This window comes from Gopherus flavomarginatus, chromosome 20 (assembly GCF_025201925.1).
Source record: "Gopherus flavomarginatus isolate rGopFla2 chromosome 20, rGopFla2.mat.asm, whole genome shotgun sequence".
Classification (NCBI taxonomy): Eukaryota; Metazoa; Chordata; order Testudines; family Testudinidae; genus Gopherus; species Gopherus flavomarginatus.
This window is the reverse complement of record NC_066636.1, coordinates 4049124-4072316: the sequence shown is the minus strand read 5'-3', so window position 1 is coordinate 4072316 and position 23193 is coordinate 4049124. Positions and strand designations below refer to the sequence as shown.

Sequence of the window (23193 nt, the reverse complement as noted above, 5' to 3'; positions counted from 1 at the left end):
CAAGAACGCTCACCTGATGAAGTGGATAATCACCCACAAAAACTCATGCTCCGATATGTCTGTTAGTGTATAAGGTGCCACAGGACTCTTTGTTGCTATTTAGTCTTAGACTGTCGCTCTCAGGGGCAGGGGCAGGGCCTATCCTTTTGTTCTGTGTCTGTACAGCACCTAGCGCAACAGGGCCGTCTCCCAACAGATGTTACTCTGAGACAATAATAGATTAAGAAATGCTTAGACTGATCCTTGTAATTCTTCCTCTATGCTCATAGGTTTTACCAGCCCCTTATGCAAAGGTAGATTTGTCCAGAGAAGCACCTGTGTCTGGCTGTGCTATTAATCCTGTGAGTGGCCCTAGATTTAAATGGAGAAGGGTCAAGATGTGTCTGGCTGATAAACCCATATGGGCTTCTTGATAATTACCTGGCTGAGTGTGGCTGTAACTTGTGCTCTGGGCTGTGCCCCCATTCACAGCTGGTGTGTTTGTGCGGAGAGAGGCTCTAGTGTTTGATGCTGAGTTTATGTACATCTATTGCTCCTTGATTTGCCATTCTCAGTGGGAGCCTATTCTGTAGTTTATTATAAGAGCCGATGATTGAACAATTCATTTGAGCAATTGGAGACTTCGATACATTGCAGCTGGTCTGGCCATATGTATAGCCAGTGCATCAGCCTCTGCTTTCCCTCAATAACCCATTGATTTGTAGCTTTTTTTTTTTCATAATGATTAGAGGTCTGGTTCTGCGATACTTTCACACCCCCAGAATGGGCCTCTCTTGTCTTGTAGAAGTGATTTAATATTTCAATTATAATAAACTTGCATTTAATCTGGACTAAGAGCCCGTGTCTCTGAATTTCACCATTGCTTAAAGGCATTGCTCTGACTAGACAGGAGCTCTTCCCTCGAGTATCACTAATTGGGGAGTGTAATAAGGAGGGGAGGAATGCAGTCATAGGGTGTTTGTGAGGAAAAGAAACAAAACCCTGAAGCAGCAGCATCGCCAGCAAGAAGGATGGGGTCTTTACCTTAGGGGATTCTCTACAGTTCCTTAATTGTGACTCGAGCCCCCACCCAGTAACCTGGGAACCCGTATCCGCTCTGGGCACCTTTGCTGGGCAAATCTGTGCCCACTCACCAGCACAGTCAAGAGAGGGTTAAAGAGAAGAACTTTGCTGGCGGAGGAAAGAGGAAGGATGGTGTGAGCTGGGACAGACATTTACAGTTCAACACCTTCCCCCAGCTACTGTCTCAGGGCGCATCTGTCACAGCCCAGACCAATTGGCCCCCGAGTGGCTGATTCAGTTTGTTTTGCCTCCCAGCCCCTCACTCACAGTTTGTGGCTGCAGGAGAATCAGGGTCCTTGAGGCTTGACCCCCCTGTCCTGCTAGGATGATGTTAGAAGTGGGATTAAACGTGTGCGGGGACACGTCCATTGGACCTTAAACCTAAAGCCGCCACCACTTTGCGGTTCTGGGGCTGTTACAGTGATTTCAGCAGCTGGAACAGGTAGCCTGCACCAGAGTCTTTAGGTGAACGTTGACCCGGAGCCCAGTCACTGTTCAGGCTTTGCCCAGCTGGTTCCCACCAGGGAACTCTCCAGAGTATCAGCCCAACAACGAAACTTAATCACATTTAACCCCAGTGTCCCCAAGCCACCCACAGTTGATATGTAAATGAGCTACGGCCTCACTCAGTCCCTCTGCCCTCCAGCAGATGCCAGCAGAGAGCTCCCTCCGGTACCTGCGTCTCTGATGGACTTCAGGGCCCAGGGCTCACACTCCTCTCTCCAGGCTCTGCCCCTACCTGGGTTCCCCCTCCCTTGTATCGTCTTTTCCTGGCCCCGACCCAGCTGGGGTCACCAATTATCAGTAAGTTGCCCTGTCACCCCCAGTGGGGGGCTCGCTGCTAGCTCACAGGCCAGGCTGAGCTTGGTTTGCCTTAAAGGGCCGGCCAGCCAGTGACACCTCCCAGAACAAACCCACTGCACACACAGCGCAAAGCGAGGGTGAGAGGCACCGAATCACACGTGACAGACGCCAGTCACCTCATATAACACCTGACTGGAAAGTGCTCGGATACCCTGGGGATGAGGTCAGGATCAGACTGGGGGGGACTTGATAGCTGCTTTGAACTACCTGAAAGGAGGTTCCAAAGAGGATGGATCTAGACTTTTCTCAGCGGTAGCAGATGATAGAACAAGGAGCAATGGTCTCAAGTTGCAGTGGAGGAGGTTTAGGTTGGATATTAGGAAAGTCTTTTTCCCTAGGAGGGTGATGAAGCACTGGAATGCGTTACCTAGGGAGATGGTGGAATCTCCTTCCTTAGAGGTTTTTAAGGTCAGGCCTGACAAAGTGACTGGCTGGGATGATTTAGCTGGGAATTGGTCCTGCTTTGAGCAGGGGGTTGGACTAGATACCTCCTGAGATTCCTTCCAACCCTGAGATTCTATGATTCTATGAGAACTTGAAGAGAGTCCAGGCTGGTTTGGGAATCACAGAAACCTGCCTGAGTCTCAGGGGAAGAATCTCCGAGTCAGGTACGCAGGTTTGTTCTTAAATCAGAAGACAAAATTAAGGTCCCCTCTCCCCTCACACACGATTTCTCACTGTCTTATGAACTGTTTGTCTTGCTCCCACAGCCCCATAATTACTGACTAATAATGAACTATTCTCTCCTGAGCCTTTCACCATACAGTTTTCTACATATGAATTAACCCTGTGATCCCTCTCTGGGCACAGAGCTGTTCCCATTGGAGCTAGTGGGATTTGTGCCACAGACCTCAAAGGAGCAGGATTCCCCCTTTCACAGGGGGAAACGTGCAGCACAGAGAAAATAAGCAACTTGCTCAAGATTGCACAATTACAGACATCCAGCTCACAATAATAACCAGGAGTTCTGGCTCCCAGGACCTCAGCTCTAAATTCAACTTTTGTAACTTAATGAGGCAGCAGTAACATGCAATGCACAGTCACTGCTTTTCCACTTACAAAATACATTGTGTGTATTACCCTAATTAGCCATAGGGTGCCACTTCTGTGTTAATGAAGGAAACGTTACCCAGATTGGCCACCAGGTGTCATTGTTGCACCATCAGAAATACTCACTGCCCCACCTCCTGGGGCAGGGCAGCCAATCAGAGCTGCTGCGGGAGACAGGCAGCTCTCTCCCCCTCCCCTCAGGGTGCAGAGGAGTGTTTGGGTAGGGGAGAGGGGAAAAGACCCCCAGAGAGCTGCAGTATCATCTTTTCAAAAACATCTCATTGTTTTTGAGCCAAATCTGTGTTTTTTGGGAAAAGTCTCTTGATTTTTTTGGGTCTGACTTACAATTTCTGAACATCGGGGGCTGGTATCCTGCTCCCAGCACCTGGCATCCCCACACTGCAGCTGTCACAGGCTGATCACAAGGATTGGTAGCGACACATGGGATGGTGTCTCCAGCGCAGGCCCAGCGCCCCCAATGCTGGGCCCTGTAAGCTAGTTCCCGGGATGGGCGAGGAGTCACCGGCTTTGGGGCAGTCGTGGTTCAGCCCGTCCTACTGACTGACTCCTTCCGACAAGGCAATGCTCTGCACATGGGAATTACCCAAAAGCCCCTGCTCCCAGTGATGGTGCTGGGCTCTCAGGGATACATTCGTCCAGAGTCCGAGAACGCACTGGTTGTCAGAGGGACACTATAGTTCTGTGGCCCCGCTGCTGAGTGTGACCTGTCCGAGGCAGAAGGCAGGGAATTAGCTGGTCCATCCAGCTAGGAGCTGAGACTGGTCCCTCGCTGGGTTAGATGCTCTGAGAGGGGAGGACTCAGCCCAGCTTCACTGTGCACAGCAGGGAAGGCGTTCAGCCACTGGGGTGGCCACACCATATTCACAAGATGCAAGATTCTCACCGGATTCTCCAAACCACCCAGCATCCAGCAGCTCCCTTAATTCCCCAGGGGGGATGGAGAAATCCTCTTTGTTCCTGATGGGGGCTGCTGTGCCCTGCACATGACTGGAAATCTGACCCTTAGAATTGCTGTATGGACCCTAATGCCTTAGTCATAGGTGTGTATTGATTCTCCCTGAATTTTGTCACAGAGGGCTTGTAGAACAACAGGACCTGGGTAGCAATCCTCACCCTTGTGCTCCAGCATCAGCGCAGGTATATATGACAGATAAATATAGTGAGACCCAACCACAATATGACTCTTGTTTAAATTACTAATAATAAATGAATAAAAGCAAATTCAGTATTTTTTCTACCGCTTTAGGCAGAGAGATTAAATGTTTAGATTGTTTTTGCATCTGAACTCTTGTTCCTGTTTTGTCTGCTATACATAGTCAAATGTAAATAATGAACTAGTGCATAACGATAACCTGTGGTGCATAATAATACCAACTAAAAGCTATGTTCCAAGAGAGTTTTTCATAGTCATGTTTCTAAATGAACAAATTTAGATTTAAAGCTGTTCCAATGCTCCCTTCCTTGTAGATTTCATTCTATAGACCAGCCAGGGTACGTCCAAGAATCACAGCAGCACATAGCAGCACGCTGGCCAGCAAGTTAAAGCAGCATGGGCTGGATGAATAGACTATAAGGTGGATAGAAAGCTGGCTACATTGTCGGGCTCAACGGGCAGTGATCATAATGTAATAATAATTGGAGATATACCTATCTCCTAGAATTGGAAAGGACCTTGAAGGGTCATTGAATCCAGCCCCTTGCCTTCACTAGCAGGAGCAAGTACCAATTTTTGCCCCAGATCCCAAAGTGGCCCCCCTCAAGGATTGAACTCACAACCCTGGGTTTAGCAAACCAATGCTCAAACCACTGAGCTATCCCTCCCCTATCCCATGGCTCAATGGCTCCATGTTTAGTTGGCAACCGGTTTCAAGTGGAGTGCCCCAAGGGTCGGTCCTGAGGCCGGTTTTGTTCAATATAGACTCATAGACTCATAGACTCATAGGTCAGAAGGGACCAATCTGATCATCTAGTCTGACCTCCTGCACAAGGCAGGCCACAGAACCCAACCCATCCAATTTTATAACAACCCCTATCCCAGGACCGAGTTATTGAAATCCTCAAAAATGGTTTGAAGACCTCAAGCTGCAGAGACACCACCAGCAAGCGACCCGTGCCCCACGCTGCAGGGGAAGGCGAAAAACCTCCAGGGCACCTGCCAATCCGCCCTGGAGGAAAATTCCTTCCTGACCCCAAATATGGCGATCAGCTAAACCCTGAGCATGTGGGCAAGAGTCACCAGCCAGCACCCAAGAAGGAATTCTCCGCAGCAACTCAGTACCCATCGCATGCAACATCTCCCCGCAGACCATTGAGCAGACCTGTCTGGTGGTAATTCAAGATCAATTGCCCAAATTAACGATCCTATCATAACATCCCCTCCATATACTTATCAAGCTTTGTCTTAAAGCCAGGAAAGTCTTTTGCCCCTACTACTTCCCTCGGAAGGCTATTCCAGAACTTCACTCCCCTAATGGTCAGAAACCTTCGTCTAATTTCAAGTCTAAACTTCCTAATATCCAGTTTATACCCATTCGTCCTCGTGGCTACATTAGTACTAAACTTAAATAATTCCTCTCCCTCCCTAACGTTAACCCCCTTGATATATTTATATAGGGCGAGCATATCCCCCCTCAGCCTTCTTTTGGCCAGGCTAAACAAGCCAAGCTCTTTGAGTCTCCTTTCATAAGGCAGTTTTTCCATTCCTCGGATCATCCTCGTAGCCCGTCTCTGAACCTGTTCCAGTTTGAATTCATCCTTCTTGAACATGGGACACCAGAACTGCACACAGTATTCCAGATGGGGTCTCACCAACGCCGTATACAACGGTACTAACACATCCTTATCCTTGCAGGAAATACCCCGCCTGATGCATCCCAAAATCGCATTTGCTTTTTTAACAGCCGTATCACATTGGCGACTCATAGTCATCCTGCTATCAACCAGTACCCCAAGGTCCTTCTCCTCCTCCGTCGCTTCCAACTGATGCGCCCCCAACGTATATCCAAAATTCTTATTATTAATTCCTAAATGCATGACCTTGCACTTTTCACTATTGTATTTCATCCTATTTCTATTACTCCAGTTTACAAGGTGGTTCAGATCTTCCTGAATAGTATCCCTGTCCTTCTCCGTGTTAGCAATACCCCCCAGCTTCGTGTCATCCGCAAACTTTATTAGCACATTCCCGCTCTTTGTGCCAAGGTCAGTAATAAAAAGGTTAAATAAGATCGGTCCCAAAACCGATCCTTGAGGGACTCCACTGGTGACCTCCTTCCAGTCCGACAGTTCACCTTTCAATACGACCCTCTGGAGTCTCCCCTTTAACCAGTTCCTTATCCACCTTACAACTTTCATATTCACTCCCAGCTTTTCCAATTTAACTAACAGCTCCGTGTGCGGAACCGTGTCGAACGCCTTACTGAAATCTAGGTAAATTATATCTACCGCATTTCCTTTATCTAAGTAATCCGTCACCTTCTCAAAGAAGGAGATCAGATTGGTTTGGCACGATCTACCTTTAGTAAATCCGTGTTGCAATTCGTCACAATTCCCATTGACCTCTATGTCCTTAACTACTTTCTCCCTTAAAATTTTTTCGAAGACCTTACATACTACAGACGTCAAGCTAACAGGCCTATAATTACCCGGATCACTCTTATTCCCTTTCTTAAAAATAGGAACTACATTAGCAATCCTCCAGTCATACGGCACAACCCCCGAGTTTATCGATTGCTTAAAAATTCTTGCTAACGGGCTCGCAATTTCACGCGCCAGTTCCTTTAATATCCTCGGGTGGAGATTGTCCGGGCCCTCCGACTTTGTCCCATCGAGCTGTTCAAGTACGGCCTCTACCTCAGTTGCAGTAATATCCACTTCCATATCCACATTCCCGTTTATCATCCCTCCATCATCGCAAGGTTCCTCACTAGTCTTATTAAAAACCGAGGCAAAGTACTTGTTTAGATGTTGGGCCATGCCTAGGTTATCCTTAACCTCCATTCCATCCTCAGTGTATAGCGGCCCCACTTCTTCTTTCTTTGTTTTCTTCTTATTTATGTGGCTGTAGAACCTTTTACTATTGGTTTTGATTCCCTTTGCAAGGTCCAGTTCAATGCGGCTTTTAGCCTTCCTCACTTTATCCCTACATGTTCTGACCTCAGCAAGGTAGCTTTCTTTACTGATCCTGCCTTCCTTCCACTCCCTGTAAGCTTTCTGCTTTTGTCTAATCCCCTCTCTGAGTTGCTTGCTCATCCAGTTTGGCCTACAACTCCTGCCCGTGGTTCTTTTCCCCTTTCTCGGGATGCAGGCTTCCGACAGTCTCCGCAGCTGTGACTTAAAGAAATTCCAGGCCTCCTCCACATTTAAATCCACTAATTCCTCCATCCAGTCCACTTCCCTAACTAATTTCCTTAACTCTTTAAAATTAGCCCTGGAGAAGTCAAAAACCCTAATCGCAGATCTACATTTGTTTATCCTTCCATCTAGTTTGAACTGAATCAGCTCATGATCACTCGAACCAAGGTTGTCCCCTACCACCATTTCTTCTACGAGGTCCTCACTGCTCACCAACACCAAGTCTAAAATGGCATCCCCTCTTGTAGGTGCTTCAACTACTTGATGAAGAAATCCATCCGCTATCATATCCAGAAAAATCTGACCCCTATTATTCGTGCAAGTACTCGTCCTCCAGTCTATATCCGGGAAGTTGAAGTCCCCCATAATCACACATTTCCCCTTTGTGTTTACTTCATTAAAGACATTAAAGAGGTCTCTATCCATATCCCAATCCGATCCCGGCGGTCTGTAGCACACCCCAAGCACTATCTCAGGGGAAGCTCTAGTTGCTTTTTTACCCAGCGTGATTTTTGCCCAGACGGACTCTGTCTTATCCATTCCATCGCATCTTATTTCGCTACATTTAATTTCATCATTGATGTACAAGGCTACTCCCCCACCTTTGCCTTTCTTCCTGTCTTTTCTGAACAGCACATAGCCTTCAATACCCGTGCTCCAGTCATGAGTACTATTCCACCAGGTTCCGGTAATCCCTATAATATCCGGCTTCACTTCCTGCACGAGTAACTCCAGTTCCTCCATCTTGTTACCTAGGCTCCTCGCATTAGTGTACAAACCTTTTAATTTTCGGCGTTTGGCGTCAGTGACATTCTTTCCCCCGTCGTGCACAAACTTTCTACCACCAGCATCATCCGTTACTCTGGTTTCTACTCCACTATTCCTCCTTGGATCAAATCTTCATTAATGATCTAGAGGATGGCATGGACTGCACTCTCAGCAAGTTTGCAGATGACACTAAACTGGGAGGAGTGGTAGATACACTGGAGGTTAGGGACAGGATACAGAGGGACCTAGACAAATTAGAGGACTGGACCAAAAGAAACCTGATGATGTTCAACAAGGACAAGTGCAGAGTCCTGCACCTAGGATGGAAGAATCCCATTCACTGCTACAGACTAGGGACCGAATGGCTGGGCAGCAGTTCTGCAGAAAAGGACCTAGGGGTTACAGTGGATGAGAAGCTGGATATGAGTCAACAGTGTGCCCTTGTTGCCAAGAAGGCTAATGGCATTTTGGGCTGTATAAATAGGGGCATTGCCAGCAGATCGAGGGATGTGATCATTCTTCTCTATTTGACATTGGTGAGGCCTCATCTGGAGTACTGTGTCCAGTTTTGGGCCCCACACTACAAGAAGGATGCGGAAAAATTGGAAAGAGTCCAGCAGAGGGGAACAAAAATGATCAGGGGGCTGGAGCACATGACTTATGAGGAGAGACTGAGGGAACTGGGATTGTTTAGTTTGCAGAAGAGAAGAATGAGGGGGGATTTGATAGCTGTTTTCAACTACCTTAAAGGGGGTTCCAAAGAGGATGGATCTAGACTGTTCTCAGTGGTACCAGATGACAGAACAAGGACTAATGGTCTCAAGTTGCAGTGAGGGAGGTTTAGGTTGAATATTAGGAAAAACATTTTCACTAGGAGGGTGGTGAAGCACTGGACTGGGTTCCCTAGGGAGGTGGTGGAATCTCCTTCCTTAGAGGTTTTTAAGGTCAGGCCTGACAAAGCCCTGGCTGGGATGATTTAGTTGGGAATTGATCCTGCTTTGAGCAGGGGGTTGGACTAGTAACCTCCTGAGGTCTTTTCCAACCCTGATATTCTATGATCCTATGACAGGCACACTCAGGCAGGGACGGTCGCACTCAGCAGCACGGGCACAGGAGTACAGTGTCCCCCAGACAACCAGTGCATTCTGGGACTCTGGACAAATGTATCTCTTAGACCCCAGCACCATCACTGGGAGCTGGGGCTTTTGGGTAATTCCCATGAGCAGAGCACTGCATTATGGGAAGGAGTCAGTCAGTAGGATGGGCTGAACCATTCCTGCCCCCAGCCCGTGGCTCCTCGCCCATCGTAGGAACCAGCTTACAGGGCACAGCTCTGTATCCCATCCATGTGTCGCTAAAAATCCTTGTGACCAGTCTGTGACAGCTATAGTGTGGGGATGCCAGCTGCTAGGAGCAGGATACCAGCCCCCCATGTTCAGAAATTGCAAGTCAGACCCAAAAAACAAGAAACTTTTTCCAAAAAACACAGGTTTGGCCCAAAAATCATGAGATATTTTTGAAAGGAGGACACTGAGGTCTTTGATGTTCTGGTTTCTGAACTCCCCCTGTCCCAGTGTGTGTGTCAGAGATGATCACTGGGCCCAGCTCTCCCACAAATACAGCGTAGGTGATTCTGGCTCTTGTGGCTGCTGAGTATAAAAGAGCTTCTAGCTTCTCCCCAGACCCCCACATAATAATTAATTAATTTGTCCCTCCTGCCCAGCCCCCCATCTGCCCCTCCCCCAGACCAGCCATAAATTGCACCCCCCCAGCCCTACATCAGCTCTGCCCCCCAGGTCCCACTTCTGCTCCTCCTGCAGCTCTGGGGGGGGTCTTCACCCAGCTTCCCCTCCCCTACCCAAAGACTCCTCTGTCCCCTGAGGGGAGGGGGAGAGAGCTGCCTATCACCTGCAGCAGCTCTGATTGGCTGCCCTTCCCCAAGAGGTGGGGCAGTGGGTATTTCTGGTGGTGCAATAGTGGCACCTGGTGGCAAGTCTGGGTAACGTTTCCTTCACTAGCACAGCAGTGACTCCTGCTGGCTAATTAGGGTAATGCACAGAGTGTGGTTTGTAAGTGGAACAGCAGTGATTGTGCATTGCATGTTACTGCAGCTGCATTAAGTAATAAAATCTGAATTTAGAGCTGCGGCCCTGAGACCCAGGCCTCCTGGCTTCTATTGTGAGCTCAATATCTATAGCTGCTGTGCAATCTTGAGCAAGTTGCTTATTTTCCCTGTGCTGCACTTTTCCCCTTGTGAACGGAGGAATCCTGCTCCTTTCAGATCTGTGGCACAAATCCCGGTAGCTGCACTGGGAGCAGTGCTGTGCCCAGAGAGGGCTGACAGGGATAATTCCTATGTAGAAAGGTCTGTGGTGAAAGGCTCAGGAATAGCTCGTTACAGGGCCAGTGCAAGAAAGTTTCGCGCGCGCGCGCTAGGCGAAACTTCCACCTTGCACCCCCCACCCAGCTAACCCCTGCCCCCCATGGCAGCTAACTCAGCCCCCCACCCGGGGAGCCCCCCTGCAGCAGATACCCCCCCATCGCGACAGCTAACCCCTCTCCCCCCATCTCCCCACAGCAACTAACCCCACTCAGGGAAACTCCCCCTTTCCCCCCACAGCAGCTAACCCTGTCTGGGGAGACTTCCCCCACTGCCACAGCAGCTAACCCTGCCTGGGGAGACTTCCCCCCCTCCCCCCTCCGCCACAGCAGCTAACCCTGCCTGGGGAGACGTCCCCCCTCTCCCCCCCGCCACAGCAGCTAACCCTGCCTGGAGAGACTTCCCCCCTCTCCCCCCCTACCACGGCAGCTAACCTTGCCTGGGTTCAGGTTCCCAGATTACTGGGTGGGGGCTGGAGTCACAGTTAAGGAACTGTAGAGAATCCCCTAAGGTAAAGAACCGACCCTTGTTGCTGGTGACGCTGCTGCTTCAGGGTTTCGCTGCTTCTCCTCACGAACACCCTAGGGATGCATTCCTCCCACCTTGTTAAACCCCCCAATTAGTGACACTCGGAAGAGCTCCTGTCTACTCAGAGCAATGCCCTTAATCCCTGGGCCTTTAGCAATGGTGAAATTCAGAGACATGGGTTCTTAGTCCAGATTAAATGCAAGTTTATTATAATTGAAGCATTAAATCATTTCTACAAGACAAGAGGGGCCCATTCTGGGGTGTGACAGGATTGCAGAACCAGACCGCTAATCATTAGGAAAACAAAAGCTACAAATCAATGGGTTATTGAGGGAAAGCAGAGGCTGAGGCACTGGCTATACATACAGTCAAACTAGTTGCAATGTATCGGAGTCTCCAATTGCTCAAATGAATTGTTTAATCATCGGCTCTTATAATAAACTACAGAATAGGTTCCCACTGAGAACAGCAAATTGGAGAGCAATAGATGTAAATAAACTCAGCATTAAACACTAAAGCCTCTCTCCGCACAAACTCACCAGCCGTGAATGGGAGAACAGCCCAGAGTATAAGGCCTGGTCCACACTACACTGTTAAACCGATTTTAACAGCGTTAAATCGATTTAACGCTGCACCCGTCCACATTACACTGCTCTTTATTTCGATTTAAAGGGCTCTTTAAATCGATTTCTGTAGTCCTACAAAACGAGAGGAGTAACACTAAAATCTATTTTACTATATCGATTTAGTGTTAGTGTGGATGCAAATCGACGTTATTGGCCTCATTCTTTTACAGTAGCTACCCACAGTGCACCGCTCCAGAAATCGACGCTAGCCTCGGACCATGGACGCACTCCACCAAATTAATATGCCTAGTGTGGACGCGCACAATAGACTTTATAATATCTGTTTAATAAAATCGGTTTAAGCTAATTCGAATTTATCCTGTAGTGTAGACGTACCCTGAGTGACAGCTGCCGATCAGCCAGGTAATTGTCAAGCATCCAATATGGGTTTATCAGCCAGACACATCTTGAGCCTTCTCCATTTAAATCTAGGGCCATTCACAGGATTAATAGCACAGCCAGACACAGGTGCTTCCCTGGACAAATCTACCTTTGCCTAAGGGGCTGGTTAAACCGATGAGCATAGAGACAGAATTACAATGTCAGTCTAAGCATTTCTTAATCTATTATTGTCTCAGAGTAACACCTAGGACCCTTGTCAGGAGGCGGCCCTGTTGCGCTAGGTGCTGTACAGACACAGAACAAAAGAATGGGCCCTGCCCCCAAGAGCGACAATCGAAGACTAGACCCAGCAGGTGGGTGCTCCAGGCAGAAGGGGAGCACAAGGGAACAGTAGATGGTTGAAATAACACAATGAACAGCACTTCCAGAGCTCCAGCTGTGGGCCATTGTCGAGGGATCCGGAGGGTCCATGGCAGGGGTGAGGCTGAAGGAGGCGTTTGCAGGAGGTCAGTCCAGGGGCTCTGTGGGAGGTTACAGGCAGCTCCTCCCTGGACAGGGGCAGCCTGGGGGAAAGTGCGAAAGCGTCTGTGCTCAAAAGCCTGTTTCATTTGCCTTGGGCCCTGCACTGATAAGGGAGGAGTTGGCATCGGGGGGTCATCACGCAAGTCATGTCGGGATTTAGGGGTTTTACGATTGTGTTTGAGTGAATTTACCCACATGTCCAACGTGGCGCCTGCCAAGGCTGCAATTTCAAGGCAATGGGAAATGAGAAGTGGAAAATCTGTGGCTAGAACGAGTCATTGTTGGTGTCGCTCCCTGTCATTTCCCAGTGAAGAGTTCGATGGGCTCTGCCATGGCCCTGCTCTCAGCTGGGGCCTGAAATAACCATTCCCTGAGCTCCCTGCAGAGAGCATGAGACACTGGGGACCCAGGGGAGTTTAGTCACAACTTGGCCTTTTTCCCTGGTGAAATAAAGAAAAAACAACGAACAGGGTCAGTCAGGATCCCCCCGCCCCCCTTTTATGGCTGAATTAAATTCAGTACGTTACGGTGGGTGGGAAATCTCAGTGGAAACAGAGCTCAGAGCTCAGGCCACGTCTACACTACAGAATAAAATCGAAATTATTAAAATCGGTTTTATAAAACAGGTTTTATAAAATCAATTTTACTCGTCCACACTAGGGCACATTAATTCGGTGGTGTGCGTCCATGGTCCTAGGCTACCATCGATTTCTGGAGCGGTGCACTCTGGGTAGCTCAGTAAAAGAATGAGACCAATAACTTCGATTTCCGTCCACACTAACCCTAAATCGATATAGTAATATCGATTTTAGGGTTACTCCTCTCGTTGGGGAGGAGTACAGAAATCGATTTTAAGAGCCCTTAAAATCGATTTAAAGTGCCTTGTAGTGTGGACAGATACAGTGTTAAATCGATTTAACTCTGTTTAAATCGATTTAACGCTGTAGTGTGGACCAGGTCTCAGTTATGGTGAAGTTTCACACCTGATGCAGAAAGGCAGCATTTTCATGAGACTTCCCACGGCTTTGAGCTGTGATCTCCAGCTGGGACAGGGTCTTTACTTTGATCCTGTCAGCCGCGTGCTGACGCTTCGTCCTTTCAGGGGGTGCGGGTGTTTTGGTGCTGTTTTTCTGAGTTTGAAACGTCTCACTTCATAGTCACCTCCAGAACTCGTACAGCATCAGCAGCAACATCATCCAGGAAATTCTTCAACATGAAGTATGTGGTAGAGAGAGAACCTGCTGCAGATACCACAGAACCTACCACAGGTACAAATCCAAACAAATATGTAGAATATTTCACTGCCCCAGTTGCGTACTTGGTCAGTAGCTTAAATGCAAGATCTTTTGTTATTTCCTCACTCAGTGGGGACTTTATAACGGCCTTCAGTTCTTCCATAGGCTTGTTAGCCTGTCTAGCAAGTGTAGCAAGAGCGTTTTCACTGAGACCGAAGTCCCTGCAGTACTCTTTCAGGGATGTCACCAGCATGGCGATATCACAAACAGTGGAGAGACCCGGGATAGGAAGAGCAGCGACTCCGCACGACACCAGACTTTTCAGATATATCTGTGTTTTCAGTTGTTCTTTTTTCTTCTGCAAAGTTTCTTTAGAAACATTGGACAGAGATCGTAGAAGAGCGAGTCTCTTGTGACTGGGGAGCTCATCCACTAGCGTTTCCTGCAATTTGGGAAAATCGTATTTGCCTAAGTCCCATCTACTTAGAAGAAAAACCTGTGGGGAGGCCACTCCTCCTGTTTTCAGGCTTTTGATGGATTTCTCTCTGATGTTATTGAGGATCGCACTCTCACTGTAATGATATGGTCTTTTTTTGGGATCATCCCTTTGCTTCAGGATTCCCTCCTCGTCATAGTGTCGTTTTTCATTTGTCAAATCCGCATCCACCTTGGAGCGCACAAAGTAAAACTTCTTCCCCTGTCTCTGGATCTCCTGGGCAAGTTGAATGTCATGGGATGTGAAGCGGGTGCAGGAGATGATGATAAAAAAGTCGTAGCGGTTGAACTTCACGTCCTTGAGGTACGTGTCTGATTTAAACTTTGGGGTCCCGATCCCTGGCAGATCCCAGACGATTACATTTGGGTATGTAGGATGTGGGTAAGCAGTGGGCTCCATTGTCGTTTCATTCACCCCCGTCTCAGAAGCATCTTTATCTGTATCCTCCAGGCTCCGGATGGCATTGACAAAGGACGATTTTCCAGAGCCTGACTCCCCGGTGACAGCGATGTTGAGAGGGATTTCATCAGCCATCTCCAGAGCCTCTTTCGCTTTAGCAGCTGCTTCAGTGAGGTTTCCTTCCCCAACAGCAGCCTTCAGTGCTTCCATATCCTCTTCAGGTATCTTGGGAAGCTCGTTAGCATCTAACCCAGCCATGGCAGCTCCAGTGCACTGCTCAGCCTGCCTGCAAAGACACAATAAGATATTCCATATACGGTTAGTTTAGACAGCTCACATGTGAAGATCCAGTGGGAGTTTGGGCAGGAAGTGGGAAAGGTGGAGTCAAGGTGACACTTTTCACTCAGCTCAAGCATATAACTTTAATTCTGCCCCACTGGAATGCCAGGAGAGACACCCCCTCTGTTTTTCTGGGGATGGAAGGGCCCACACAATGTGTGACGCATGAGATCCCAGGAAAGGATTAGTATTTTTCCAACAGGAAGGCAAAGAATTTCCTTAGAGAAAGAAGATTCCCATGAAGTGCTTGGAATGGGTAATGGCTCCCAATCGGTCTGCTGGGGCTTCTCCCACCCTGCAGACCTCAGTGAGTCCACAGGGAAGGGAGGAAGAACCCCAGGCCCCTCAAGCCTTCTGCTCTCTACACAATCTCTAGCCCTTCTACCCACCTTTGATCTAGAGCAGGAGTCTCTTCCTAGAGCTTCCAGGAGAGACAGAGCGGTGAGGGGACTGGGTGACTATCAGGTGCTTGGAAGAAGGCAGGGGCATATTCCTCCCTTCCTGTGACCCTGTGTGCATGATAGGAGAGCCCCCACTGGGCCTCATGCTCATTAGTTCTACCAGGGTCTACACTGGGGCTTTGATCAGAGTAAGCATATCACACAGGATGTGACATTTTTCACAGCCCTGAATGATGTAATTAGGTTGACCTAACTCTGCAGTGTAGACTATCTCTTAGAAGGACAGAGTTTCTTGGGCACAGAACCCACTGGAGGGCAGGCCTGGGGATTTTGGAGCAGGGAAACTGCCTGTGACTCTTTCTGCTGTGTTCAGAAACCACAACTGTGTATGCGCTCCGTGTAAATAAACAAAATCACACCAAGACCAGACCTGACTTGTGTCTTCGATTTCTCCTCCTAACGCAAATAGCCCTGTAAATAATGGTGAACCCCATAGCCCCAAGAGACAAAAGCATTAAGTGGGACTTTCATTTTCACAATCTCCCTCAGTCATTCCCTGTGCCTGTAGAGAGTCATTTATGGAGAACCCCCTGGTTGCCGGTCTGTAGGATGGCGTCAGAGATGCTATGAATTGTCCTGTGGGGGGAAAGAGGGAAAGTTAGTTTAGACGAGCTGGAGCGGCTGCTGCTGTTGATGCTGTCACAGTCTGACCCCGTCTGGTTTCAGGCAAATCCAGACAAACACACACAAAAGGTCCTGGGCTGGAGATTAGGGTGCAGGAGGCATGCAGGGTGCAGGCTTTGGGATGGAGTTTGGGTGCTGGGTGCAGGCTCCGGGCTGGGGGAAGGGGGTGGGTGTACAGGAGGGAGTGAGGGGTGCAGGCTCTGGGATGGAGTTTGGGTGCAGGCTCTGAGCTTGGGGTGGGGGTGTAGGAAGGGGTGAGAGGTGCAGGCTCTGGGAGGGAGTTTGGGGGCGGGAAGGGGTGTGTGGGAAAGGGAGGTGGTACATGCTCTGGGAGGGGGTGCATGCTCTGGGAGGGAGTTTGGGGATAGGAGGGAGTGCAGGGGTGAGGGCTATGGGGCTGAGGGTGAGGGATTCATGATGCAGGAGGGGGCTCAGGGCTGGGGCAGAGGATTAGGGTGCGGGGGGATGAGGGCTCTGGCTGGGGTTGAGGATCAGGGTGCAGGGGGATGAGTGCTCTGGCTGGGACTAAGGGGTTTGGGGCGTTGGAAGGGCTCAGGGTTGGGCAGAAGGGCAGGGTAAGGGCAGCCTGCCTTGCCAGTAGTGGATGGCGGGCGCTAGGACCCTAGGGCAGCAGACAGCAGTTCTCCCGGGAGCTGTTCTATCCGGGCAGCAGAAGCAGGCAGGGGACAGGAGCGCGCTGCTTTCTGCCAGGCAGGGACGTGGCGGGGCGGGGGGAGACCCGCGGGGGCCAGTGCCCTATCCAGGCAGGGCCAGGGGAGAGTTCCAGCTCCAAATATTGCTGGAGCAGGGCCCCAGCCCTGAATATTGCTGGTCCTTGAGCACCGCAGACATATATAACCTGCCGCCTACGGCAGCTTGTTGGCTATAGGATTACCTGCTTGCTTGCATATATATCTGTATATCTTTTCTTATAGTTTAAGTATTTGGTTTATTGTAATAGGTTTATAGATTTATTTCAAAGTAAGTACGGCTGTAATGCAAGGGACCTACTGGCCATATTCTGTATGTTGAGCTACAGCAACGTTAGCATGTCTGAGACCTTTCACCCAGATAGCAAGTCAACACCCAGACATATGTCTGAGACCTTTCACCCAGATTGACAGAGAACGGTAGAATGGCATAGGGGGTTTCCAAGTCTGTACCCTCAAACTTAACAGGTACACCGCAAGGAAAAAAATAAAATAACTGGGAAAACAAAAATAACACGTGTGTATGATCTAATGTCATTAATATGTATGTACATGTCATCAATGCGTACAGACATACTAGCCTATGGAGTAAGTGTACCCTAACGTTTCTGTGGGTGAAAAATAAAGTTGGGGCATAGAAGGAGGGTTCAGGCATCTGTGCCTTATAAAAGAGGTGACCCACATTGCTAGAGAAGCCTGTACTTGTTTTTCTTAAACTTTCTGAGTTCCAAGGGGACTAGGCTAAGCTTGGTTTCCCTAAGCTTTCATTCTTAACTTTGTTTATTAGGTTTTAAGTTTAAGTTAGTTAACTAAATTCTAAGTTCGCTTCAGCAGCTCTTAGCTCTAGCTTCTTCTAAGCTTTGCACCTTTCACTCAAGAATTGAGGAACCTGAACTGCCAGAGGCGAGGCTGGGTCTGTGTCTCTCACCTCCAGGTTATCAACGAAGGCTGTGAGTATATTAACCAAAGCTTTGTACCATATAATACCGTAATACCATATAGATCTTTTGAATAGCAGTAATGCAACTGTAACTTTGTAACTCTGATTATTTTACCATTTAATTAGTACTTCATTTATCTTAATAAAAATTCTTTAAGGCTGTATCGGTCTCAGTGTGAGCTTCCTGTCGTACCCTCGAGAGTCCTTTGTAAATTCTGTGGAGCCTGATTCAGGACAAGAGCCTTTTCATCTTCTGATCAAACAGATTGGTGACAAGCTGGAGCTGGTGGTGTCACATGGCTCCCTCTCTGACCTGGTCCGCTCAGGACGTCTCTGAGGATGAGAACAAGGCCCAGTAGAGTCAGGAGACTGTGGGGTCCCAGGAGACAGTGGGGATGGCAGCCATGCTGGTGCAGTTTGTTCCTCTCAGTCCCCCCATCCCAATGCTCCTATTTATTGACCCCCAGATACACAATATCCGGGTGGGGGGATGGGTCTAGTCCTATTGACGTTAATCACTCAAAGGTGCTCTGGGGATTTGAACTGTGGAAGGTTCCTCCCATTTCCGGACTCTCTCAGCTCATTGTCATGCCAGCCGGGGACTTCACCGGAGCCCTGCAGAGCTTGTAGCCTGAGCCCAGCTCTTTTCCCTCCCTCAGCCCATCTGCCCGTCTCTTGGCCTCCTGCTTCGCTGACTTTTGCAGATTGTGTGACTGCTGAGCACAGTGACCCCTAGCGCCATACTGGGGCATTGGGGCCAGCACTGACTGTGAGGGGAAAGCACCTTTAGTATAAATCCTACCCCACTCCCTGCAGCACGGCGCCCCCTACCGAGCCCCCAATCCACTCCCTGCAGCACGGCGCCCCCTGCTGAGCCCCCCACCCTGCTCCCTGTAGCACAGCGCCCCCTGCTGAGCCCCCCACCCTGCTCCCTGTAGCACAGCGCCCCCTACCGAGCCCCCAATCCACTCCCTGCAGCACAGCGCCCCCTACCGAGCTCCCAATCCATTCCCTGCAGCACAACGCCCCCTACCGAGCCCCAATCCACTCCCTGCAGCACAGCGCCCCCTACTGAGCCCCCAATCCACTCCCTGCAGCACGGCGCCCCCTACCGAGCCCCCAATCCACTCCCTGCAGCACGGCGCCCCCTGCTGAGCCCCCCACCCTGCTCCCTGCAGCACAGCGCCCCCTACCGAGCCCCCAATCCACTCCCTGCAGCCCAGCGCCCCATGATGAGGCCCTGCCCCGCTCCCTCTAGTACCATGCCACCACTAAGTCCCCCCTGCCCCCTCCTTGAAGCACGACACCCCTTGCTGAGTCCCCTGCCACCCTGAATGCAGTACAGTGCCACTGCTGAGCCCCTCATTCCTATCCATGCAGCTTGGGGCTCTCTGCTGAACCTAAATAACCAGGGACGGCTCCAGGCACCAGCACGCCAAGCGCGTGCCTGAGGCGGCAAGCCACAGGGGGCGCTCTGCTCATTGCTGCAAGGGTGGCAGGCAGGTTGCCTTTGGTGGCAGCCTGCGCAGGGTCCGCTGGTCCCGCAGCTTTGTCGGACTTCCCGCAGGAGTGCCACCGAATCCATGGGACTGGGGACCTCCCGCTGGCAAGCCACTGAGGGCAGCCTGCCTGCCGTGCCTGGGGCAGCAAAATACCTAGAGCCGCCCCTGTAAATAACGCCCAGCTCTTTGCAGAACAGCCCCCGCTCCTGAGCCCTCAGCCCACTCCCTGCAACATGATGCCCGTAACTGATGCCCATCATCCTACTCCCTGCAGCACAACTCCCCTAATTAACATGCCTGCCGGTTACCTGCAGTCGAGTGCTCCCAGCTGAGCATCCTGCCACCTTCCCTGGGGCATTGCGCCCCTTGTGAGACCAACAACCTCTCCTTGGAGCACAGTGCCCCCTACTGAGACCCTGCCCCACTCACAGAAACACAACACTGCCTAATTAGCCCCTGACCTGCTCCTTGCAGCACAGGGCTCCCTACTAACCTGTGGAAGGCAAGTCACCCCCTATTACACCCTCATCCCCTCCTGGTTGCACCTATGGATTAACAAGCTGCAACCCAGAAAAGACTCTCTCACCGTTTTAGTCCTGAAACACTTCAGTTCTTCTGAGCTTTATTGAAGCAGAACAGATGGGCCAGTCTCCAGCTGTGATCTGTTGACACACAGACACAGACACGTCTCCTCCTTATATACTGTACTGAGCTGAGACACTGATCTGATTAATATCGAAAGTGAAGGTAGCAAGTCTCAGAGCAGCTGCAAAGCTCCCCCCACCCCCACAGGACAGACTGCCTAAGCAGGCCTGTTTGCTTCCTCTTCAGAGATGGTAAACAGTGTAATTACCACAGTTATGTTACCAGGCAGCTCTTTCTAAGCAGGCACATTTATTCTTAAGCTAAATGCAATACAGATAAACCATATAAAAAGCAACAAAAGAACCTACCCACCTGCTAATAAGCTCACCAGAGATCCCCCAACTCCAACAAGAGCTGAGCTCTGGCTGGTGAGCAACTCTTCAACCCCCAGCGACAGGTTTCTCTGGGGTCACAGATTCATAACAGCTTTTGATCAGAATTAGCACTGTGTCGTATGGGCCTCAGTTGGTCCAGTCCTTGTTTCCTTTCCCTAAGGATTGGGAAACCTAGAACCAGAGACAAATAGTCACTTGGGGAGTCGGTGGAGTTATCTGTGTGTTGTTTGTTATTTTTCTTCTTTGGTGGTTGGATTAACTAGGGGATATGAAAATAATGCCTTTATTCGCTTTGCTCATGAAATTAAAGCCCCCAAGGTTAAAAGGCCCTACCAGGTAGCAAACCCTCAATATATAAATGGATATGTGTCCCAAGAGTCCTCTCTTCGGGGCCTCTAGGGACAAAGGGGGGATTGATAGATAGGATGCTTTAAAGTGGGCCCTAAGGCCCACAAGATAGGCTGAGCAGGTGATCGCACGCTTGATGCATGAACAAGGGGGGCTCAGAAGGTGGGTGAATGAAGTCAGCAAGCAGGATCTGGGTGGATAAGCCCCCCCCCCTTGCATTCAAGCTTGGGAAGTGCCGATAAAAAAGTTCTCAGTACTGATAAGGAAGCTGCTTGTGCGCCAGGAACTGCTCAAGGCCATGAATTTTGTAATCAAATGCTTCACCAGGTGCCGTTAACTAACTGCAAGCAATTAAATGCTTTAACTGTGATGTAAACTTGCTTATATAAATTGGTGCTGTATTGAAGAAAGGGTGGGGGCTGGTTCTGTGCAGAGAACGGGCTTGTTCTTTGTTGCTTGTGTGCATGCATCAATAAAGAATTTGGTTTTGGATTTTGCTGGTTTGCCTGTCTCTTGAGGTCAGACAGCGAACCTGAAAAGTCTGAGATAAAGATAACCCCGACACCCAGAACCATCACCCTCACCCCCTGGCCCTGGCCCTGCCCCTGCCAACCGGCCCTCCAGCTCCACCTCGGAGGGCTGAGTGCTCATCCGAGGGAAGCGCAGCACCAACAAGTCACAGGCTCGATTCCTCCCCTCCGACGAGGAGGGAGAGGAGGCCCCCTGAAAAATACTGAAGGGGATTGATGCTGCCACACAGGAGGTGCCGGCCATTGAGACCATAGCAAAGGATGGGGCGGCACTGTCCCCCTCGAGGAGTCCCCCCCGAAGAGTCCCCTCAGCCCCAAACCCCGGTCAAGAAGTGCCGCACCATGAATCTGCCTCTGTCTCCACTCCCGTCACTATCCCTGCCCTGATCACACTCCTGCCCCTTCACCTTCGCCTCCCCGAGCCCCAGTCCCTGCTCCTGCCCCTGATCCCACTCTCGGCCCCATTCCTGCCCCCATTGCATCAACCGCCCCTCTCCCCTCCACTTCCCATGCTGCTGCCACCCCTGAGATTGTCTCGTTTCCACTGCACATGGACAACCCTCAGAGGGCGGTTTTCGTGTCTCTCCTTCTCGACACTGTGGGGGCTGAACTATTCCCTACGCCAAACTCTCCTGTGCTGGGGATGGGGACAGCCCTGTGTTTGCCAGTCTCCAGATGGGCCGCGAGGTCTTCTCAGGGGCCCAGCCGGAGAACGGCAGCGTGCTTGTTACCGCCCTCCCGCTGCGCAGAGGGACGAGCTACGCTGCTTCTTGGAGGACACCCATGGCTCAAAGGGCAAGGTGCAGCTCGCCTTCCAGTTCTGGGGGACTTCCATCACAGCCTCTGGGCCATGAAGGCCCTTCTGGAGGAGAGACGAGGGACCAGGAGGCAGGACATCGCGGCCTACCGGCAGGGCTGCAAATTCTGCTACTCCCTGCTGGCCTGTGAGGATCCACCCCAGCTCTCTATGAAAGTTATCATCTTTGCTACATTAAACACCTGGGGCTGTAGGGTGGGTCTCCGCAGGTGCCAGGTGCTCTCCTTCCTTCGAGGGGGGTACTCTGTGCTCCTTCTGCAGGAGACCCACACGGCTCCAGCTGTCAAGGCTAGTTGGCAGCTGGAGTGGGGGGATGGAGTTTTTTTCAGCCACCTCAGCGCCCATTAGGCTGGAGTGGCCACCATGTTCTCCCCCGAGCTACGGCCCGAGGTGCTGGGGGTTGCCGAGGTCATGCTGGGCCATCTGCTGTATGTCCTGGCCTTTGCGGAGAGGCTGGCGTTGAATCTAGTCAATGTCTATGCCCTGAACACAGATCCAGAACGAGTGTGTTTTATCAGTAGGCATTGGCCTTCCTCGGCACTCTGGATCTGCACAAGTGCCTGGTCCTGGGTGGGGACTTCAACACCCCCCTTGAAGACCGGGACCACTCAGGAGTCAAGAGCTGCTACGCTAATGCGGGCATCCTCAGGGACATCATGGACCATCACTCCCTGGTGGACATCTGGCACGACCACCACCCAGATGATGATAGCACCTTTACCTGTGTCCGGGTGGAGGACGATCAGTCGCACCACTCCCGGTTGGACCACATTTATTGACCATGCTTCCATCTGTCACGGGCTGACAACTCCAGCATTTGGCCGGGCCCGTTCTCGGATCATCATCTGGTGACCGTGATGGCCTCTCTCAGTTCAAAGAGGTCAGGACCGGCCTACTGGCATTTTAATCATAGAATCATAGAATATCAGGGTTGGAAGAGACCTCAGGAGGTATCTAGTCCAACCCCCTTCTCAAAGCAGGATCAACTCCAACTGAACCATCCCAGCCAGGGCTTTGTCAAGCCGGGCCTTAAAAACCTCTAAGGAAGGAGATTCCAGCACCTCCCTAGGTAACCCATTCTAGTGCTTCATTACCCTCCTAGGGAAACAGTGTTTCATAATATCCAACCTAGACCTGGGGATAGCTACCCACACTGCACTGCTCTCACTGTTGACGTTAAAGCACCAAGCACGGATGTGCTCTGTCAGCACATGAAGGGTAATGTGAACATGCACTACCGATGTGATTATAATGCTTTTTGGTTGTCAACAATATTTTTGTCAACAAAATCCACTG

At 50.3% G+C, this 23193-nt stretch overlaps 2 protein-coding genes across 3 annotated transcripts in view; both read right to left on the bottom strand.

Annotated features, from left to right (window-relative positions):
- The window catches only part of LOC127037978 (tripartite motif-containing protein 15-like), a 178145-nt gene that overhangs the window by 65927 nt on the left and 89025 nt on the right, over positions 1 to 23193 (bottom strand). The window lies entirely within an intron of this gene.
- Positions 11213 to 23193, bottom strand: part of LOC127037954 (interferon-inducible GTPase 5-like) — a 147369-nt gene continuing 135388 nt past the window's right edge. The window contains exons 2-5 of the mRNA XM_050930175.1: positions 19809 to 19910; positions 17836 to 18053; positions 15912 to 16022; positions 11213 to 14928 (exon numbers count right to left, since the gene is read on the bottom strand). Of these exons, the coding sequence (XP_050786132.1) occupies positions 13663 to 14928; positions 15912 to 15917 (1272 nt within the window). The 5' untranslated portion in view covers positions 15918 to 16022; positions 17836 to 18053; positions 19809 to 19910 and the 3' untranslated portion in view covers positions 11213 to 13662. The remainder of the gene's footprint in view (positions 14929 to 15911; positions 16023 to 17835; positions 18054 to 19808; positions 19911 to 23193) is intronic.